General features: G+C 47.3%; 1 protein-coding gene across 1 annotated transcript in view; it reads right to left on the minus strand.

Moving 5' to 3' along the window:
- Positions 1-4,237: 4,237 nt before the first annotated feature.
- The window catches only part of LOC135984238 (uncharacterized), a 32,793-nt gene continuing 14,173 nt past the window's right edge, over positions 4,238-22,857 (minus strand). The window contains exons 2-8 of the mRNA XM_065598915.1: positions 12,401-12,524; positions 11,697-11,827; positions 11,421-11,474; positions 10,135-10,215; positions 9,727-9,939; positions 5,323-5,412; positions 4,238-5,133 (exon numbers count right to left, since the gene is read on the minus strand). Of these exons, the coding sequence (XP_065454987.1) occupies positions 4,744-5,133; positions 5,323-5,412; positions 9,727-9,939; positions 10,135-10,215; positions 11,421-11,474; positions 11,697-11,825 (957 nt within the window). The 5' untranslated portion in view covers positions 11,826-11,827; positions 12,401-12,524 and the 3' untranslated portion in view covers positions 4,238-4,743. The remainder of the gene's footprint in view (positions 5,134-5,322; positions 5,413-9,726; positions 9,940-10,134; positions 10,216-11,420; positions 11,475-11,696; positions 11,828-12,400; positions 12,525-22,857) is intronic.

Below are 22,857 nucleotides of genomic sequence, written 5' to 3' on the forward strand. Positions count from 1 at the left end.
ACCGCACCGGTCCCCCACCCAGCACCGCACCAGCCCCCGGCTGAGTACCGCGCCAGCCCCCGGACGAGCACCGTGCCAGCCCCCGGCACGGCCCCCGGCCGAGCACTGCACCGGCCCCCGGCCCAGCACCGTGCCGGCCCCCGGCCGAGCACTGCGCCAGCCCCCGGCCGAGCAACGCGCCGGCCCCCGGCCCAGCATCGCGCCAGCCTCCGGCCAAGTGCCCGTGCCAGCCCCCGGCCCGGCCCCCGGCCGAGCACCGCGCCGGCCCACGACCCGGCCCACGGCACAGCACCGTGCCAGCCCCTGGCCCAGCATCGCGCCAGCCCCTGGCTGAGCACCGCGCCAGCCCCCGGCATGGCCCTCAGCCCAGCACCGCGTCGGCCCCCGTCCCAGCACCGCACCAGCACCCGGCCTAGCACCGCGCCGGCCCCCGCCCAGCACCGTGCCGGCCCCGGCCCCCAGCTGAGCACCACACCGGCCCCCGGCGCGGCCCCTGTCCCAGCACCGCACCGGCCCCCGGCCAAGTGCCGGCACCAGCCCCCGTCCCAGCACCGCACCGGCCCCGGGCCCCGGGACCCGGCCAAGCACCGTGCCGGCCCCCGGCCAAGTGGCCGGGCGTCCCCGTCCCCGGCCCTCGGCCGAGCACCGCGCCGGCCCCCGGCCAAGTGCCCGCACCGCCACCCCAGCACCGCGCCGGCCCCCGGACCCCCGGCACCAGCCCCTGCCGAGCACCGCACCTAGACAGCAAGGCAGTGGCAGAGCCAGAAAGAGAAGCCACCAGTCCTGACTCCTGTTCTAATGGACAACAAACCCCCCAGAAGCACGGCAGAGGGCAAAGTAAACCAGTCCGGTCCGGTACAGCGTAGCAGCAAGAGCCAGCCACAGCCGGAGCCCCTGGGCCTTTAAATCTTGAAAGGCCCCGCCTCTTCCGGTTCAGGCTACACCCCCGCTCAGGACTCCGGCGTAATGGTAAATCCTTTAAGTTCCTTTCACCCCTGGGCAGGGATAGAGCCCAGGAATCAAGATGGTGGGGAAATTTCATTGAAACCGTTTCTGTCAGAAAATCCCATTCAGACTAAACCAGTTTGTTTCTTGAACTCATAACAAGTGGGATGAAAGTTCTTTGCAAAAATATTTTGTTGCAAAACAAAAGCGTCTCCTGTTTGTCACAGTGTGCTAAATTGTCTCCTCGCACACCAAGAGGAGACACTTAGATCTCGAAAATTAGATAAGATGCTTCAGTCTGAGCTAAGTAGTTGCTGCTCTTATCAATTTCAAAATAAAAAAATACAAATAAAATAAACTATTTCAGCTATTCTATTATGTCACAATCTGATCTGAGTAAATGTGATAGGACACCTCATATTATGCACTCCTCCTAGTGACACTCTCCAATGGATCTCCATCCTCCACCCACCGTGAGGTAAGTAGGAGCGGATCATTATTATCCCTACTTGAAAGAGGGAGAAGCTAAGGTTGAGAAAGGAGAATTGACTTGTCTTAGGTCACACAGCCAGTCAGTGGCAGAGTTGGGAATAGGACCCAAGAGCCCTGATTTTCAAACTAACTATCGGATCTTGAATTTCCTGAATAAAGTGCTCTCAGATGAGTTCCAGACCAACAACAGTGCACAGTAATTATTCAGCAAGTATTTTAGGAGAACTGCAATGGTAGAGAGAATCATGAGCTGCTCAGAGACAATTAATGCAGAGAAGCAGCAAAATTCATCAAACATAGAACTGCTTATGACTTATTTACTTGGTCTTAAAAGAGAACAAGGACCTGAGTCTCCTCCCTGTCAATAACCCCCTGCTCAGCCAGTCAGGGTAGAGGCTGAGGACGGGAGGCTGAGGGTTCTCACCAGAGAGCCCAAAGGATGGCTCCTCTGGCCGTGCCGTTCCGTCCCCGCGGCCCCCCCTCATGGCTCCTCCGGCTGTGCCGCCCCCCCCCCATGGCTCCTCCGGCCGTGCTGCCCCCCTTTGCGTGCAGGAGGTCAGGGCAGGCCAAGCTTCAGAGCGGAGCATGGGCCCCGCCCGCTGGCGCCATGGTAACCCCTGACTAAGGCGCCACTTTTGGAAAATGTGCTGAGGGGAAGTGGCTGCTTCCCCTGCACCGCCCCTAGCTACGCTACTGGTGGGGATCACTGCCAGGGCACTATTTCAGCCCCACATTTTTGGGTGGACCTCCCACCGTGGGAGCTGCAGAGCACTCCCCCGCAACACACAAACACACACACCCTGGTGTTGGGAGGGGAACAGGGGAAAGGACAAAAGAAGCAAGAGAAGAAAAGAAAGGAGGGAGGGCTGGAGGAAAAGGTGAAACAAAAAGGACAAACCCCAATGTCCCCAGTGATTCTAAGGGACAAAATCCCAGGTGCGGAATAAAATTCTGCCTCCTTAAGCTCGTGTTTTCCATGCCTAGAATTCAACTCTCACCCGATGGATCAGACTGAATAGGTTTCAAACCTCGAGGAGGCTCTTACCTTCTACACAGGGACGTCTGCTTTCTAGTACAATCACTAAAAGGGAAGGAGAAAACTCGACAGAGGTTCTTCCTGCCGCTCACGTTCGTGAACCCGAATGTTCTCTCAGTCCTCAAAGAGAGACCTCGAGACAGAGACTTGCTGAAGCAAAGCCACAGGAGTCTCTGAGGTTTCCCGGGCCACTCGCCTCTGTCCTGCCTGGCTGATGTCAGCATCTCTCTGTGAGGTCACCACCTTTGACCAATAGTTTGAGGTCCTGCAAAAGGCCTTTGTGATGTCACTGCCATGCCCCTCCCTTGCTGTGCTAATGTCCTGCCCCTGGCCAGGCACTTGGGAGCTTTGAGCTACTCCCTGTGGATCACCTCACTCAAGGAGTGTTCATTTTAGGAAGCAAGCAGACTAGACAATAAAACCTCAGACGCTGCTCCCAATGCTACACTCAGTTTTTCAGAAATTAGTAGACTTGATGGCCAGAAGAGACCATTAGAGCATCTAATCTGACCCCCCTGCATGTCACAGGCCTCCTGTATGACACAATAGCTACTTTGGGGGCAAACACATTCCAGAAAGGCATCTAGTCTTCATTAAATGACAGCAAGAGAGGGCGAATCCACCACTTTCCTTGGTGGCTTGTTCCTGTGGTGAATCATTCTCGCTGTTGAATATCTGTGCTTTATTTGTAATATGAATTTGTCTCTTTTCACCTTCCAGCCACTGGGTCTTGTTCTGCCTTTCTCTGCTCGATTAAAGAGCCCTTTAATACCCAATCTTTTCTCTCCTTTAAGGCACTTCAACACTTCAATGAAGTCACCTTTCAATCTTCTTTTGATAAGCTAAAGAGGTTGAGCTCTTTCAATCGCTCACTAGAAGGCATTTTTCTCCAGCCCTCAGAACATTTGGTGGCTCTTTGCTGCCCCAGCTCCAATTTCACAATATCTTTTTCAAAGGAGGACACCAAAACTGGATGCAGTATTCCAATATCAGTCTCACTGATGCTGTGTCACCTCCTGTGATGCTAGTGACATAATCTGTAACTGTATAGATCACCGTTGTGACCACTGTTATATATTTGCAGCCAATATTGTATAAAGGTTGTCATGGAAGGGGTCTATGGAGAGGTTCTGATTGGCTGATTATAATTATGCTATCTGTATATGTGTATCAGTTTTGTAGTTGACGTTATGAATATTGGCTCTATACTGTCTGTATTTCAAACTTGTGCTATGCTTCCGGGGAACACCCCAGACAAGTTGGTGTTAGTTCTGCCTAGCCTGCTTGATGGCCCACTGAGGACCATGAGCTATACAATTGATCCATTGAGAGAAGGTAGATACACCTTGTGACTCAGCAAGGCATGCAGGGACCTGCCTATGGACAGAACTCTAAGGTTTTTCTATGCCACATGCTGGATAGAGTGTCCTTGGGACAAAGAAAGCAAAGACCACACGGCAAGAGACTATAAAAGGCTGATGCCTCGTCTCCATCTTGTCTTCAATCCTGCTTCATACTTCTGGAGGGACTTTGCTATAAAAGGAAGCTCTATACAAAGGACTGAATGACCCATCCCAGCTGTGGATGTACTCCAGAGACTTGATTTGAACCTGCAGTTTATTCTATCACTGCTACAAGCCTGAACCAAGAACTTTGCCATTATTGTATGCAGGGCTGGCTTTAGGAAGTGTGGGGCCCAATTTGAACATTTTAGGCGGGGCGCGACAGAGATGACTAAAAAAAAAAACCACGTAAAAAACGCCCTTTTATTTCTTCCATTTATTATTTACTTTCCATAACTATATAAATAAAATAAAAATTGTATATTACATACATTGCTAGCTGGAGGCAGGGCAGGGGCTGACTGGAGGTAGGGTCTGCCTGGAGGCAGGGCAGGGGGTGCAGCAGGGGCTGGCTGCAGGCAGGGGGTGCGGGGCTGGCTGCAGGCAGGGACTGGCTGGAGACGGGCTGGTGGGGGCAGGGGGTGCGGGGCTGGAGGCAGGGCAGGGGCTGCAGCAGGGGCTGGCTGCAGGTAGGGCAGGGGCCCCCCTGCTTCTACCACCTTGGCCCTTTAAATAGCTGCCAGAGCCCTGGGGAAGCTGCGGGGCTCTCGCGGCTATTTAGAGGACCGAGGCAGCAGAGGTAGCTGGAGCTCCGGCAATTTAAATAGCCCCCGGAGCCCCCTGCTACCCCAGGGCTCTGGTCCAACCACTAGACCCCCCCCCCATAAGCGCCATAGCTCCCCCTTCTCCTCCACTGGGTACATAAAACTACAAGTCCCAGAATCCCTTGCTTCCCCCGTCCCACCTCCTGAAGGGGCAGCCAATGGGCCGGAGCCGTTTGCTGATTGGCAGGTGCGCGGGCCAGTGGGGGCGAGCCCGTGCCTGGCGCATGCTGGCAGCTGGCGATGGCCCAATGTACAGGCCCAACCACTCTGCCTTCTTCACTTTAAAGCGCTGCCCGTAGGCCGACAGGAACTCGTCCATCTGCTTGTCCAGCTCCTGCTTCAGCTCCTCCAGGGCCGCCTGTTTCTGGGGGTCCTCGCCCCGCAGCTCCCCCCGGCAGCGTTTCAGCAGCTCCTGGCGTTTCCCCTCCTGGCGTCGCTTCATCTCCAGGGGCTTCACTCTCAGACTGCTGCTCATGCTCTGGTGGCCATGGTCCTGCCGGGAGGGGGGCGAGATCGTCCATGAGGGACGGGAACTAGCATTACCCAGCCACAGGGGGAACTTCTGCCTCATACACCTGTAGCCCCCTCAACTCCAACCTACAGCCCCCTGCTAGCCCAGCCCTTCCCCCCGTCAGTCCTGTCGGTGCCCCTCACTCCCGACCCGCAGCCCCTCTGCACTCACCAGCTGCTTCACAAATAGTCCATATTCCCTCCTGGCAGCTTCTACTGCTCCTCTGTTTGCCTTCTCTCTCATCTCTGCCATCTCCGCCATCTGTGGTGGGAGAGGGAAAAGGGTAGGGGTGGGGATGGGATCCCCTTTGAACTGGGAGCCCCCCTTACTCCACTCACCACCTTCTCCTAATTCCTCCAGGACCCTGCTTGCTGCTGTCACCCCCCCACTGGTGCCCCACTTGTGCCCCCTTTGTGGTGCCCCCTCCTGGCCCCCTAGTGCAATTGGCCAATGGCGGGTGGACCTGGGGTGAGAATGAACTGAAAACTGTCGGACTGGGATTTGGGCTTTCAGACCTCCCTAACTCCTTTGTATTGTTTTCAAATCAGTGGGGAAATGAGAGGAATCACCCAAAATTGTCCCCTCTACACATACGGACTGTATCAGAGGAGGAGAAAATCTTTAAAACAAACACAAAATATGAAAATCAATTTTTCTCCTACTTGTTGAAAATGAAAACCAATTAAATTTGTCACTGAGCGATGCAGGGGGTAGCTCGGGGCGCAGGAGCCAGGACTGGGTTATTTATTGACTGACGTCGATGGGGTCAGGGCTGGATTCTGATCTTGGTGACCCCGCTGTAAATCAATCAACCTATGTGTCCTTTTGGACACTCACCTTCTCCCCATTCTTCCCAATACACCATCTCTATCTAATCTATTTATCTATCTATCTCCATCCACCCCCTCTATCTATCTATCTATCCCCACACACCCCCTCATATCTAATCTAATCTATCTATCTATCTATCTATCCCCACACAACCTTCTCATCTATCTATCTACCCCCATCCACCCCCTCATCTATCTAATCTATCTATCTATCTATTCCCATACACCCTATCTATCTTTCTATCTATCTATCTATCCCCACACAACCTTCTTATCTATTGTGGAAGCAGAGAAAGAACTGACAGGAAGGGGATTGCAATGCATGACAGTTTGTTAGCAAGAGTTAGGCTAACTAACTTTAATAACGTGAGATTTGTAGACGCGAGGATTGTGTGAGGCGAGTGGGAAAGAACTGTGTGAGAAGTTGTTGCGACCTTGTGTAGATAATGTGTATAAAATATTGTATGTAGACTAGAGCTAAAACAAGTGAGAAAAATAAGATATTAAAATGCCCTATGTATAAACAAAATGCAGCTGTTGCTTATTATTGTTTGTAATGAAAGGTATAAAGGTTTGCTGTAATTGTTTACCTGTAGAGAGACCTGTTTAGCTCTCTCCCTCTACGCAATTGTTAGAGAAAATAAAGTATCTGACTTGCTTTACCCAAACAAAAAGTGAGAACTCTGTTATTCTCCAACACTATCTATCTATCCCCATCCACCCCATCCACCCCATCTATATCTATCTATCTATCTATCTATCTATCCCCACATCCAGAGACCTGCACCGGTGCTGAGGAGCTTTTACCGCCTCAAGAGGGGTTGTTACCGCCTCATAGTGTATTGAGTCTGGACATAAGGTACAGATGCATCGTGGTATTTGGAAATAGAGGCCTTGGGGTGTGTGTGTGTGTGTGTGTGTGTGTGTGTGTGTACACACACCAGTGCGAATTGAGAGTTACCAGAAGACGCCTAGAGTACTCTGCGAAGTCTTTTGGCTCGTGACCAGAAGTACTCTAACGCAAGCCCGGTAACTAGAGGATCTTTTAGGAGATCTGACCCACGGTGGGCTGACTCGGCCTGGCATCGTCCGGCAAGGAAGCTACCTGGATCTAGGAGTGTGTCTAGGAGTGTGTGAACCCATCTTCCCTCTCCTTTCCTCTCTGTGTGAGCCACTGACAGTCTGATCATCTCGCTGGATGCAAAGAGAATGAGAGGCGCCGTCTCTCTGAGACTAGCCGATGCTCTTTGCTGAAGGGAGGTGTAGGAGGGTCGTGGCCATCCTCGTTAGCCTCTCCTGTGTGAGTATTCTGTAGGGAGAGATCCTTAGTTTCTGAGTAGCTAGCACGGACAGCGCATCCTCCCTGTGTGTGTAATTAAAAAATGGGTGGGGAACAGTCTAAGCATTCCCTCTCACCCCCTAAGGGTACCCCAGCTTATTTCATGTACGTACATTATGGTCCGAAAACCTGCAGGTATTTAGAGAATTGAAATCTTTACAAGCGTGCAAATCCATCTAAACAATGCCCACTAGAAGGTACCTTCAATTGAAATAAACTTACATATCTCAGAAAAACCCTGGCTTCGCCAAAAGCCTCTAATACGCAGTGGGAGCAATTTGTCTATTGGTAAAAGAAAGCAACAAAGAGACTCCACGAGTCTCGGGTGCGGAGTCTAAAAGTGATATATTAAATATCACTAAGGCTAAAAAGGCATTGCAGTAAAATCTAGCAAGTTCAAAAATTCAGAATTTCCTAAATAACCAGCTAATGGCCATTCAAAATGATCTTGAGCATCAGGCTTGGCCCACTGCCCTTACAGACACATCAGAAGTACCATCTAATCTGTGGCCATAAAAACATACTTGGAGACTTTCTGGGTGAAAGTGCAGACATTCTCAGTGCTCCTTCCAAGCATATGAACCGGTTAGGGGGGTGTGGGCTACCACATACCGAATCCTGCCGGGTCCATGATAAAAATGCATGTGGAATTGGGTAATTCACCAAAACATCTAAAAAATTAAACTACCTGGTATGCCCAATCAATTTTTAGTCAGTGCTCCTAAAATTACACCTGACATTTAAATAAAGTTAGAAAGTCAATGGACATTTTGGCCGTTAAAACCCCCACAGCTTCAGTGTATACGTAAACTAAAGCCAAAAAAAGTTGTCACTGTTCATAATTACGTTTGCTAAAAAAATAAAAAACAAAAAACTACCCTAACAAAACATTTACTTTTCCAAGCTAATAATAGCTGTGTGTATATTAATGCCACCACATTGCACGACATACATTTTAATCTCACTACCACTGCAGCAATCATATTATCTACTGGCCTGCAAATAAAGTTGTGCAAATAGCCCTTAAGTTCCAAATACCCTTTAATTAAACTAGTTTAATACCAAATCAATTTCAAAATTTGCTTTCACTGTTACCAAAGGTTCAAAAAATTTCTAAAGTACAAAAGCAAATTCACATGCTTCAAAATATATATCAAGTTAAAAAGTATGTCTTTCATACAGCTTATAAAATGTCCACCTTATGTACTAAATATAATATATTATGTTTTATAACTAAAAATGTACAACAACCCCATCATATTATTGCTATAAAAATGTTATTGCTTGTATTGTTGTTAGCTAGTGTAAAAGTATGTTATTATTATTGTAGAAAACATAATAATAATAATACCTTTCATGTCCATGCTCATCATGCATTATCATTACATCCAATCAAAACCCCTAAGATTAAAGCATCCAATGTAAAATCTAAATTCCAAAACTTAATGCAAATAAAAATTTAAAAATATTTGTTGTACTAGTAGTACAAAAGGGGGGGTTGTGGAAGCAGAGAAAAAACTGACAGGAAGGGGATTGCAATGCATGACAGTTTGTTAGCAAGAGTCAGGCTAACTGTAACCCTAATAACGCGAGATTTGTAGACGTGAGGATTGTGTGAGGCGAGTGGGAAAGAACTATGTGAGAAGTTGTTGCGACCTTGTGTAGATAATGTGTAGAAAATATTGTATGTAGACTAGAGTCAAAACAAGTGAGAAAAATAAGATATCAAGATGGCCTATGTATAAACAAAATGCAGCTGTTGCTTATTATTGTCTGTAATGAAAGGTATAAAGGTTTCCTGTAACTGTTTACCACTAGAGAGACCTGTTTAGCTCTCTCCCTCTATGCAATTGTTAGAGAAAATAAAGTATCTGACTTGCTTTACCCAAACAAAAAGTGAGAACTCTGTTATTCTCCAACACTGTCTATCTATCTATCCCCATCCACCCCATCTATCTATCTATCTATCCCCACATGCCCCATCTATCTATCTATCTACCTATCTATCCCCTTGCATACAGAGGTTCCCAGTGCTGAGGGCTGGGACAGACCCTTTACCCGAGTGAGGTGTGATGGTTCCTTCCCACTGTGTGTCCCTCCACAGAAGGGGCTCCTGATCTGAACACCCTGCCCTGCTCTCCCGCTCATCCCCCTGACCTAGGGACCTAGGGTGTTGGTGCCTGTCTTGCTCGAGGCCACCTACCATCCAAACTGGGGCCCACCCAGCTGCCCAACCCTCCCCCCCCCATCAGGCCAAAGCCCCCAGCCAGAACCCCAACGGCCACTGCTTCCTCCAGCCCCACTACAACTACACTCGCCCTGATGCCTACTCCGATACCCGCACCCACCACTGCCAGGAACCACCCCCCGACCCATGGCCAGGCCCAACCACTCGGCCTTCTTCACTTTAAAGTGCTGCCCATAGGCCGTCAGGAACTCGTCCATCTGCTTGTCCAGCTCCTCCTTCAGCTCCTCCAGGGCCGCCTGTTTCTGGGGGTCCTCACCCCGCAGCTCCCCCAGGCAGCACTCCAGCAGCTCCTGGCGTTTCCCCTCCTGGCGTCGCTGCATTTCCGCAGGCTTCACACTCAGGCAGCGGCGCATGCTCTGGTGGCCACGGTCCTGTGGGGAGCGGGAGAGATTGGCCATTAGGGACGGGTTCTAGTGTTTCCCAGCCACAGGGGGCACCACCATGTCATGCACCCACAGCCCCTTCAACTCCGACCCACCACAGCCCCGTGCTATCCCATCCCTGCCCCTCCCCCCCCAGCTCTGCCGGTGACCCTCACTCCCGACCCGCAGCCCTTCTGTGCTCACCAGCTGCTGCACAAATTGTTCATATTTCCTCCTGGAGGCTTCTACTGCTTTTCTGTTTTCCTCCTCTATCATCGCTGCCATCTGTGGTGGGATGGGAAAAAGGGTGGGGGATGGGGATGGAACCATCTCTGAACTGGGAACCCCTCTCCCCCCACTCACCTTTTCCCCATTCCTCCAGGGTCCTGCTCGCTACTGTCACCTCCCTACTGCCCTCTGACCCCCCACATTCCCCCAGAGCCAGGGACAGCCCCCTAATGACATCACAGCAAGGGCCACATTAGCATCACTCCTGTGGAGGGGGCTGGTTCTCCGGCTGGGTCTCTGGGGGTTCCTTTATCTCTCGGGCTGGGGTCAGAGAGCCCCAATCAGGACATTTTGCAGGGGGCTGTGGTGGTGCCCCCTCCTGGCCTACTGCAACTGGCTAATGGCAGGAGGATCTGGGGTGAGAATAAACTGAAACTGTTGGTTTGGGATTTGGGGGTGTTCTAACCTCCCTAACCCCTTAGGATTGTTTTAAAATCAGTGGGGAAATGAGAGGAAATGCCCCCAAATTGTCCCCTCTACACACGCACTGAATCAGGGGAGGAGAAAATATTAAAAACAAACATAAAGTATGAAAATCAATTTTTCTTCCACTTGTTGAAAATGAAAACCAAAAAAACTTGTGACCGAGGGATGCAGGGGGAGGCTCGGAGCACGGGATCCATGGCCATGTTATTTATCTACTGAGGTCGATGGGATCTGGGCTGGATTCTGATCTCGGTGACCCGGCTGTAAATCAGTCAACCTCTGTGTCCTTTTGTAATCTCGCAAAATTACCTGTTGTAAATTTGTTTTTATCTATCCCCAAACATCCTCATATCTATCTATCCCCTGCATACAGAGGTTCCCAGTGCTGACTGCTGGGACAGACCCTTACCCAGAGTGAGGTGTGATGGTTTCTTCCCACTATCTGCCCCCCGCAGCAGGGGCTCCTAAACTGAACATCCTGCCCGCCTCTCCCGCTCATTCCCCTGACTTGGGGTGTTGGTGCCTGTCTTGTTCTGGGCCATCTTCTGTCCAAACCAGGCCCGCAGCCAGTGCCCAACCCCCCCAATCAGGCCAAAGACCCTGGCCCCAATCCCAATGGCCACTGCTTTCTCCAGCCCCACTAGAGCTGCACCCGCCCTGATGCCTACTCCGATACCCGCACCCACCACTGCCAGAACCCCTCCCCCCCCCCGCCCAATGTACAGGCCCAAATCCAGGCTGGAAAGAGAGAGGCGGAGGGAGGGGTGACCTGGTACCTTCATGGGTGAGGAGAAGTCGTAGCGTTGGGTCTTCCAATATCGGGAGACGCCCTGCAGGGAATAACGCCCGGGGGAACTGGGATCAGGGACAGCTCAGCCACTTTGCCCCCGCTGAGCCCCTTCCCGCTCCCTGCAGCCCAGCGCCCCCTACTGAGCACCCTGCCCCGCTCCCTGCAGAATGGCATCCCGTATTGAATCCCTGTCCCCGCCTTGCGGCCCATTTTACTGTCTCCCATCCAGCCCCACCCCCTTTAACAGCCCCCACTCTCCCACCTTGATCCTGGCAGCCAGCTGAGCCCCCGTCAGCACCTGCCCGGCTCGGTCCATCCGGACGTGTGTCCCTGCTGAGTGCACCACACTGGTGACGTACTCACACAGGCACTGCCGGAAATCCTCATCCATGTCTGCAGAGGGGAAAAGGACCCAGGCATCCGGGAGGGATCCAGGTGTCCAGGGTAGGACACACGTTAAATGCGATTGGGTGGGCTAGTTTGTGCCACAGGAAATGAGATTCCATCTCTGGGCAACAGCTGCTTAACACCCCCCACCCCACTGCCTGGGGGAAAATGGGGCAGAGGCATGAGGAGGCAAGGAGAGGCTGCAGTGGGGAGACAGCAGTCTCCACTGGGTGGTGCCAGGGGACCCATGAAGACCCAAAAGGGGGACACCAGCATCGTTCCCCTAGCAGACCAGAACCCCAGCAGTGACCCCCCCCCATGTCCCTCTCCCCTCCCACACAGATGCTGTGACCCAGCAAGTGCCCCTGTGCAGTGGGCAGTAGAGTCAATTCTAAGTCAAGGGGGGTGAGCTGGGCACTGGGATTTTGGGGTGGGGGAAGTGCAAGAGGGGAAGAAAGGGGCAGCAGAGGAGAGAGGGTGGGGATGGGGGCAGGGAACAGGGTGGGGGCAGTGCAGGAGGGGGTGGGGACTGGGGGAGCAGAGCAGGGAGTGAGAGGGGAGAAGATGAGGGTCTCTTACCATCTGGCGTCCCTGCCCTGCTCCTGGTGAACTGAGTGCCAGGGTGGGGCAATAGGTAGCACCGGGTGCCGCTCGCCCTCAGGGCTTCCAACACCAGGGGCTGCTCAGCAGAGACCTCCAGGTCCTGCAGGAGTCAAAGCAACATTTGTGGCCATCAGCAGGGAATCAGACCCTCTGTGGAAACGTTCAGCTCCGCCCCAAAGTTTGCTGTTTCCATGAACACACGTGGTATCTGATCATTACCTGTGTGATTTCTCCAAGATACTCCTGCCCCGCGTCCACGCCGTAGGCTCCCGAGAGGTGCCAATCTCGCACCAACAGGTCCAGGCGCTGCAACAGAGAGCACAGGAGAAGGGTCACACTGGGGCTGGGGGGCACAGAGAGGAGACCAGAGCTGGAGGCTGTTATCCAACCCAGCCACGGACACTGAGACCCTGGGCATGACGTGGGCGTGGAGGGAGAACAATGGACTGGCTGTTTCTTTGGGGTTTGTCCAGCATCTGGCACAATGGGGTCTGGGTCTAGGACGGGGGCTCTGAGGTGCTCTGGCAATAGAGACAGTAAATAGGAATAGTAAGAATCAGGTGGGATAACAGGACTGGCGGGGGGTGGAACAAGCATTATATCCTCATATGGGTTCAGATCCAGAGATTTCACTGAGCCCATAATATAGGTTAGGGCCATTTGCAAATTTTAGATGCAGATCTGGGTTTAGATGTGCTTGGATCCACGGTTTTTACACCATCAGATGTATTGCGATGTGGGTTCAGGACCATCTATAGAGGTAACCAGCTTTAGTGCCATTTTAAAAAACCTTAATACTCTTCTATTGCTCATTTTACTTGACAAAGAATTTGTAAGATATGACCATGTAAAATGTAAAGTCCAGCCCTATCTATTATTACAATGGAGGCATTCATATATCTAGAGATAACAAGAGATTTACAAAATATGGATTTGGCAATTTTAAAAGTTATACAAACATAAAAACTGTGGCAGATTTTATAAATAAATCAAGCTCTGACTAAACAAATGGAAATTTGGCAAATAATTAGTCCATAATCCTGACAGATTGACTTGCATTTGTATACACATGAAAAGAGCTGACCAAAAGGAGTGCAACTATTGCACCCAGCTCTAGATTTTCCCAAAGCATAAGGGGCTGAATCTGAACTCATTTATGTTGTAAGTCACAAGTAACTCCACTAAAGTCAGTGAGGTTACACTTGTGTGAAACCAGTGTGTTGAGCAAATGGAGTTCACACTGCTGGAAGAGTTATTGTTGTAGGTCTTGCTACACCCAGAAGTAGTGCTGTAGTGAGTAGGTTTCGCCTCGGAGCTACTGTGAATAAAACACATACTGTATTTCTCCTGCAAACACATGCGCCTCTCTGTGGGTCTACTCCTTCCTACACCATAATATGACAATACTCTCTCTGTGTTCTCTGAGACCAGAGCTATGGAGGCTGCACTAGAGCATTTGACCTGGAGTAAAGGGAGTTGATTGCTACATTTTAACATGTTCACTCCTTAACTTGTCCATTCCATGTCAAGCATTGCAAACTCTTATAGTCTCATACTATCTGGTGGGGTTTTTAGCCCACCAATTCCTGGAGCTTTCATTTTAAAGATTCTTTGGTTTCATTTAAAAAAAAATGTTTCTGGCCCTTTCTGTTGTGGAGAAAAGCTTGAAAATGTGAACTGTAAAGGCTCCAACACCAAAAAGCAAATAAAAATCCAGAATAAGAGTGTCCACACTTGCAGTTATTCTGGAATAGCTATTCCAGAATAACTCATGTGTAGACACGTATTTATATAAACAATCATACAACATAAAATTTGACAGAGAATTTTGCCATAGAAATGTGAAAAGATCCACCCTTAAGACAGCTAGGGTCTGATTCTCCACCTTCTTACAACAATGTAAATCAGAAGCGAACTCACTGAAGTCTGTGGAATTATACTAGTGTAAAAGTGACGGCAGTTGGGGAATTAGGCCCTTAAAGTGCATTCACATGCTACACGGATGGGTGCAGTATAACAGTCTGATCCTGCACGGCTAGAATCAATGAGAACTTTGCTATTGACTTCAATGGGCACAGGAGCAGAACCTAAGTTATGTAACAAGTAAATACATACTTGGGACTATACTGGAATATGTATCATCCACTCAAGAGACAATACACTCATTGCCTATATTGTAGCATTAATTATAAGTCAAGGGGAAATGTCTCATTCATTTTTGCCCTATAGTTTATTAAATGCTTTTGAATTAATGATTTTTAATGGACTTTTTCCTCAAGATATTTGGCAAAACAGTTGCACATTCCTTCTAAGGGGCTGAACTAACTTATTTTGAATTTTATTTCTAATGTTTGCCTTTCTAATACGATTAGATGTGAATCTGAGAGACATGAAGGAAGATATTAATATTGCTCATGGACAGTGATAATTTTATAAATTGCATAGAATTTCATAACAGCCATAGCTCAAGGCAGATTTATGACACACTGCTATGATTAAATAAAGAACTCTGACACTGGCTGTCTACAAAAGCCTGGCCAAGAATAAGCAGTATATGCTGCTGTATGAACTGCAGAGCAGCTGTTATTGAGCCTTGTCAGTTCCCAATGGTGAAGGAATTAAGTATGTATTGATCAAGCAGTGTCCAAGTGATTCCAAGCACTTTAAAAATGCCTTTCAGAAGTCTCAAGTTCGGATTAATAACCAAGAACAAGGGCACAAAAATAAAGAGCACGGTTCTACAAGGTCCTAAGCATCCTCAACCTCCATAGACTTATTTAGTTTTATAGTATCTGCTGTATTCAGGGTATCACAGCCTCTTTATGCAATTGGATACTCATAGTGCAATGAACACAGGCAAATATGACAGTCATTGTCCACTCAAGAATACACAGACTTGGATATTTGAAAAGAGTGCACTGTGCTCCTCAAATTTCTGTTAAAATAGCCCAAAACTTGCAGACCTTATTCAGTCCATAATCAGGAAAAATTCCATTGATGTGATTTTTTGCCTGAATAAGGACTGCAAGATTTGGTAGTTAGTGAAAGAAAGAATGTTGATGAACATACTGCACACCAGGGTTATTTTCTCATCCCTTTTAAAAGGGCCATGCAATGCACCTGGGCAACCACCCATGGAGACAGATGGGCCCATCATTTAACATCTCCCCTGAAGGACAGCACTTCTCAATGCAGCAACCACATTGGCACTTCAGTGCTAGCGGTAGGGATGAGTCTCAGTCCCATATTGGGTCTTCTTTAAAGACACTGACAACTTTAAAATCATATTTCCATCTGAAAATTTTGTATTTACCATTACTGCAAGAAAACTCTAAAAATGTCTGAAATGGAGAGAAATTACAGAATAATTCTACGTGTCTGTCTTGTTTTCCAGTTTGTTTACTGTGCAGTTGGCAGCACTTTGTATCTAGTCAAGTTCACTGTTCCAATGATCCTGCCTGCCCTTCCCCAGGCTCTGCAAACCACCACTGAAGAGGCAGCAGGCAGGAGTGTGCAGAAAGAGAAAAAGGGGAGAGGAGGGTTGGGCCTGAGCATGCTTGATGGTTGTGCTGTCATGTTCATCTAAAAGAACCTTCTAACAAAAACAGGGGAGGAAGAAAACTCTTACAACAATTGTAGGAAAGGATTTTTAAGATGTCAAGGCATAATATTTAAAGGCTGCTTTTTGAGAAATGTTGGATTCATTTAATTAATCAATTTTTTAAAGTTCAAGTTAACAGTGTCCCTGTAGAACCATTTTAACTAAAACTTTTGGGCTGAAAATATAAGTTATGTTACATATTGTTTAAATCTTCAATACACCACAATTTAAAAGTAAATCACTTACCCACTTTCTTTGGCTTACTTTCCACTCAGATTTTCCCTCTATTGCACTATTAATCTTATAGCTCTATCAGTTATAGCAATTTTGGGACCACTAAAATAAACAGGACTCCAGTGTTTTAACTATTGTATTGTCTTCACCTGATCTGAGCAGGGATAGATGATGTGGTAGTCAAATTCCAGTGTTGCTACCATGGTGAAACTGCACTTGTGGTAGTATAGTGGTTGGAAGTATGAAGAATTAACTATGTGCAGACACAGCTTCTGTATACTGAGGTTGGCTTTAAATTTACATACGTCTAACCTATATGTAATAATGCTATCACTATGGCTACGCTGTCAAATTCAGGAAAGTCAATGATTCATGAGCCTGGAGTGTGGTTTGACAAATAAAAAAGTACTGTACTTCATTTATTCTCTTGTTGAAAAAAAATGACCCTATGATTTACAATCCTTGCAGCAAGTGACAACTTCATGTAGTTTTAATATTATCGCATATCTATTCTGTAAATAAATATATTAATATTATTAAAGCTCTGATAGTGTGACCAACACTCTATGAGTTAAATATAACAAAATCCCTGCCTTGATGAATTTATGAGCTAAGGCTCTATCCTGAAATCAGATTCATGCAGGCCAAAATGTCCACCTCTGTGAATACAAATGCATGTCTGGGGGCTAAGAAAAAGACAAACATACATACAGACAAATTAATGTAGATGCTCACTCTATTACATTATATATTTCCGTTACAATCTGGAGCTCCTTCATAGGGTGTTTAGGCCTAACATTAAAAAGGTGTGTGATTTTTCTTATTCCCCAGTGCAAGTTAATACACCTCTTTCCCAATATAACGCGACTCGATATAACACGAATTCGGATACAACACGGTAAAGCAGTGCTCGGGGGTGGGTGGCAGGGCTGCGCACTCTGGAGGATCAAAGCAAGTTCGATATAACGTGGTTTCACCTATAACGCGGTAAGATTTTTTGGCTCCCGAGGACAGCGTTATATCGGGGTAGAGGTGTATTGGAACTGAAATACCAAAACCAACATTAATATTTAGAATCATAATAATAATATTTTCCAGGAAGTTGGCTAGAAGCTGATAAGCTGCTGGCTGCTGTAACAAAATGGAATATCTAGATGTTTCCATGTCATATTTAACACACAAATCTACAAAGAGACCTGGGTCCAGGTTTTGACAAAGCTATTCATTTCTCATTAACCTTTACAAAATAAACTTATTAATTACACAACATAACCAAACACAGAAGGCTAAATTTAGGCTGTCTCTCACAAATATACATACTGGAAAAGAAGTAGCCAAATGGCTGCAACTGTGCCATTAAAAACTCTGCAGCCCTCCATCTCCAGAGCCACAAACAGAGTTCCAAGGCATGACCAGTAGTCAAAGGCACAGGATAACTGGACCACAGCATTGGCAATAAGAGAGTTTACTGTCTCTGAGGAGAAGACAGACTGCAGGTGCATGACTGCAAGAGTGGCATCAAGGGGCCAAGAGGAAATGGAAAACCAGGCCCAGGGTGCCTGATATGCACTGGTTTAAATAAAAGGAAAATCAGGTTGCTCTAATTTATGTTTCAGCTGCAATGGTCCCCAGGGGACAATTTGGCAGCCCCCAATAGCCAGAGTACAGACTGCTCCAATCACACACTGTTCTTCCTTCAGCAGGCCCCTTTACTCCCGGGGCGTATCCCCTACATGAGCTTGTGCCAAGGGCTGAGAGAAGGGCAGTATAGGGCCATTCTGTCACCACAATTCTGTGCCAGGTGGTAGAAGGGCAGAGAAGAAGTTTCTCACACCAATAGGATTGAACTTGTGAGAAGGAAGAGAGAGGGTGTGTGAAGTAGGCCACAGTAAATCAGTTGAGGATTTTACAGAAGCTAAAGGCTTTAAGTGTTTATAGTAAAAGATGAGTAAAATAGATTTTAAATAAACAAAGCCAATGCAGTTTCTGAGACATAGGGTTTGTAAATAGGCCAGAGGTGCTGACTTTGAGAGTTCCTAGGGGATCCCCCCTCTGCCCCAGGCCCCACCCGCACTCCACCCCTTCTCCCAAGCCTCTGCCCCCACCCTGCCTCTTCCCACCCCCACTCTGCCCCCGCCTCTTCCTGCCCCATTCCGCCCCCTCCCTCACCTCTTCCTGCCCCGGCTTCTCCCTCTCCTCCCCCAGTGCCTCCTGCATGCCACTGAACAGCTGATCACCAGCGGGTGGGAGGTGCTGGGGGGGAGAGGGAGGAGCTGATTGCTGGGGCCCACCAGCAGGCGGAGGCACTGGGGGGAGAGAGGGAGGAGCTGGCTGCTAGTGGGTGCTGAGCACCCACTATTTTTTTTCCATGAGCGCTCCAGCCCCGGTGCGCCCACAGAGTCGGTGACAGAGGCAGTGTCTTGCCACCATTCCTTGTCCAAAACCTCCCCATTCTTTCACAGAGTTTACCTTAATTTTTTCAATAAAGGAACACAGCTGTAAGTCAGGACTTTACTCATATATATAAAAGAGCAATTCTTAGCTTGACTTCCTGGTCCTCTCTGTAGCTCTCCTTTCCTCAGTGGCCACTATTCCTTTTTAATCCCTGGGTTGGATCTAAAAATGCTGGCCTGTGCTGGCTATAAGGGTAACTTGCTAGAATAGCTCTGCACCTGTTCAGACACCTGGTCAAAGGGATCGTCATCTCGGAAACAAAATTAATCTGTACAACTCGTTCATGTAGTAAAGGATGTTCTTTTTAAAGGGAAAAAAATCACTCAGGACTTGGAGGTTTTTAATTAATGAAAGTAACTGACAGTTTATTTTTATCATGAAGCAGTAATTTTAAAAAGTCAATCTATCAACACCAACCTTCTCAGAGTAGGGAGTAAAAGCTGCTCTGAGCTTCCCAGAGGAGGCCAATGACTGAATGCAATTCAGAACATAAATTTTCTAGGAATAAAGTGCCTAGCCTGCAACAATAGCAATAATAGAAATGAAGACAAAAAGGAAGAGGAAAATTGTTATTATGTATTAACTCTCATCTTTTGCTGTATGGTGAGCTTTGACCTGGTGACTTTTCAATGAATTTTATTAGGATACAGATTGGGAGAATTCTATGGAGAATAATGGGTGGCCCTATCAAGATTGTATATACAAAGCTCATTTTCTTCCAATGTATACAGTCAGTGTTTGATCACTAGGCAATGAGACATTTTCATTTCATTAAAGAACTTAAATTATTTAACTCTTAGATGTATGTAGAATGCACCCAGTAACATCCCCATCATGTCACGGCTGGAGGGCTGAGGTTCTGATTGAATTAGAAATCCCAAAGCCACTTCCTCTCACATCAAAGTAATGGTTACAATGGACTGTGGCATGACAGCTGGTAAAGCCCACTTGAAAGAGGTCCAAAGCTGTTTATGAAGACAGCACAGAGCATGAGGTCTGCAGTCCCACCAAAGGAGCTGTAGCATAGCTGTTACAAGAAAATTCATGCTTTAACAATGAGGTCTGTGACCTAAGTAAATGTGAAAACCAAACCTATTAAACAACCTGTGCTATTTAAACTTGTCACAGCTTATCACCATTGTTTAGAGTTATTGTGCCAGAACTGCAACAACAAAAATCTGATCTAAATTGGGCAGGTGGACATCAACTGCAGTAGAGGTCACTACATATACAGAAGAGACAGTTTCAGCATGAAGGAAGCAGAAGCGCATGTAATGCCACATGCCTGGCTCCATCAGCAGGGATTAAACCTAGGATGCATAGATCTTAAAACATGGGAGCTAAAAGACCAAGCTCTATTAGCTAAAACTGTAGCAGGCTCATCAATCCTCATCTATGGCCCAGCCAGCACTAGGAGGAGATTGAGTACCACACTAAGTGGGAATGAGTTACATACATGCTTAAATCATCACAGGGAAAAATTAATTGTGCCTTCCGGCTGAATGCCTCTGCGTTGTCCAACACAATCAATATTGTCTTCATATGCTATACCACCAAACTGGCTCTAAAACAAATATGAATTTAACTAGTTTTTTAAAAAGTCCTCATCCTTGCATGCTCCTTCCTGTCGCCATCACAGCCAGTGTTAACAACTGTGATGCACAAAGTGGAAGACTATCACAGCTGAATGCTTCTAGACAAGACTGACTATAGCAAGTGTTTGGCATTTCTATAGCTGTTATATAACTTGTCTATGCTGCTACAAAATTCCTATTTCATTTATATAAATTATCCACAGCACAGGTTTGTGTCCTTGATTCTTCAATATTAACTAAAAGCTCATCAAAGCTGATTCACTGTTAGGCCAATTCCTTCTCTGTGTATAATTCCTTAAGTCACAAAATGATGGGAATTAAAAAGAAAGCTTTATTGATATTTCTAACACTTAAACTATGGGTAAGTAGAAACCATAGGAGTAGGTATTGGATACACTCATTACAGAAGGAAAACACACAGGTGTGTGCACACGTGCATATGTGTGTGTGAGAGAGAGACAGTATATTTAGACTTTTAAAACAATAAGTCCCCTCTCCAAAGATCTAGGCTCCCTGTCATCACTTCAAAAATCATATATTTTATACAATACTTTATTCAGAAAAAAATGTGTTAAAAAATTGTGCTGCAAAGTTAAGCATTCAAACATTAGGAAATTGCAGAATTCAGGATGCCCTTTAGTTCATCTCCCTTGTGCATCTGATACAGTCTTTAATTACATGATCACATACTATTTTTCCCATAGAACCTCTGCCTCATTCAGTGAATGGATAGTTGTTCAATATTTTGCTTTATTCTTCCCATTCAATGTTACTGAATTTATAATCACACCACCACGGTGAGAATTCACTCCCCTCATACCCTCTGTTCCTATCCACCCCGCAGCTTCTGCCTCCTTCCCCTCTGCTCCAATCCACCCCACTACTACCCTGGTTCCTGACCCTCTTTCCCTCTGCTTCTAGCCACCCTCCATCCTCTGGCTCCTGCCCCTCTCCCCTATACTCCTATCCTCCCTTTCAAGCCCCCAATCCCTCTGTACCTATGTACCTATATAGCTCCCACCATCTCACTCCCCCTCTGCCCCATCCTCCACCACCCACTGACTCCTTTCCCCCACCCTCACTGCTTCTTCCTATTCTCTGGCTCCTGCAACAGCCCCCTCCTGCTGCCACCATTTCTCACCCCATTACATTCCCATTATCAGAGGGGTAGCTGTGTTAGTCTGTATCCACAAAAACGACGAGGAGTCCGGTGGCACCTTAAAGACTAACAGACTTATTTGGGCATAAGCATCTGAAGAAGTGGGGTTTTTACCTACGAAAGCTTATGTCCAAATAAATCTGTTAGTCTTTAAGGTGCCACCGGCCTTCTCATTGATTTTGTACATTCCCATTAGGTTAATTCCTCCTTCTCCTCCTTGCTGCCTGAGTCCACCTGGGAGTCCCTGAGAGAAAAGCAGGGACAGTCTCCTTGTTTTCAGTTCTTGTGCTTGGCACAACAGGGGTGCCTGGTAGTGGGGCAAAGCAATTATAGGGAAAGTGCCCCTCAGGCCCTGCAGGCCAGGGTTGAAACATGCTTAGTACAGATGGAATTTTTGGAGAATTGAGCTGGTAAAATCTAACAAGTCTCTATTGAGCATGTACAAACAGAGATTTTTTGTAGGCTGTGGAGCATGTCAGGTAACACATTGAGTTAATGTTGTTTTGTATATGGGGATGTGGAAAGTACAGTAAATCTATTGTTGGATATGAGACAGTGATGTAATATCTGAGGACTCGGTAAAGACCTATTTGGTTGCCACCATGCAATGTTTGTTCAGATTCCAGCAGTGAGGTGAGGACTGTTGGTAGAAAGAGTTGAGACTGGCTGGCTGGAGGTGGGTTGTTCTGGGATCTCCATGAAGGCACTAGGGATGGACTCTGAAGACACCAATCCATCAAGGACTGTAGGAGTCCTGGCTATTGGGAAAGTGGTGTTGAGAGCAAGTTCAGAGGCCATAGGACCCAGTCTCTTCTAAGAAGGAAGTCTGAATGGGATCTGTAATAAGACTTTCCTGTGCTTGAGAAGGTATAGAGGGCACCTCTAGCTGAACAGTAATGAAGTTAATTCATGGGTTTACTTGTAATTAATAAAGTAAGAGTTTGTTAAACAAGTCCTGAATGTAGCTGTAGTGACTGGGTTTTCCTGCAGCAGCCTTCAAACAGCATCTACCATATTTATCAGCAAGCACCCTGCTCTTGGGGACAGGAGTCCTTGGAATAAGTGAGCAGACTGAATGGTAACACAAGGTAAAATTTCAAAGTGTGAAGCTTGGTGGTGGCAGCAGTACCTGAGCCCAGAGTGTAGGAAACCTAGAGTCATGACAGAGTCTTATAGTTTGGCCAAATTTACATACATTTTCTAAGGGATGACAAAAGGCACATCCCTGACACCATAGAAAACCTACTGCAAAATTTTAGGTCTTTCCTCCAAAGCATGGAGGCACTAGAGCTTCTCAAGAAAGTTTAAAAAATTTTAATATGGACAAAGTAATATTTTTTGCTAGGATCACCTCTGGAGCCTTTTTTAAAAATTGGTGTCACATTAGCTA

The sequence above is a fragment of the Chrysemys picta genome, chromosome 6 (genome assembly GCF_011386835.1).
Source record: "Chrysemys picta bellii isolate R12L10 chromosome 6, ASM1138683v2, whole genome shotgun sequence".
Taxonomy (NCBI): domain Eukaryota; kingdom Metazoa; phylum Chordata; order Testudines; family Emydidae; genus Chrysemys; species Chrysemys picta.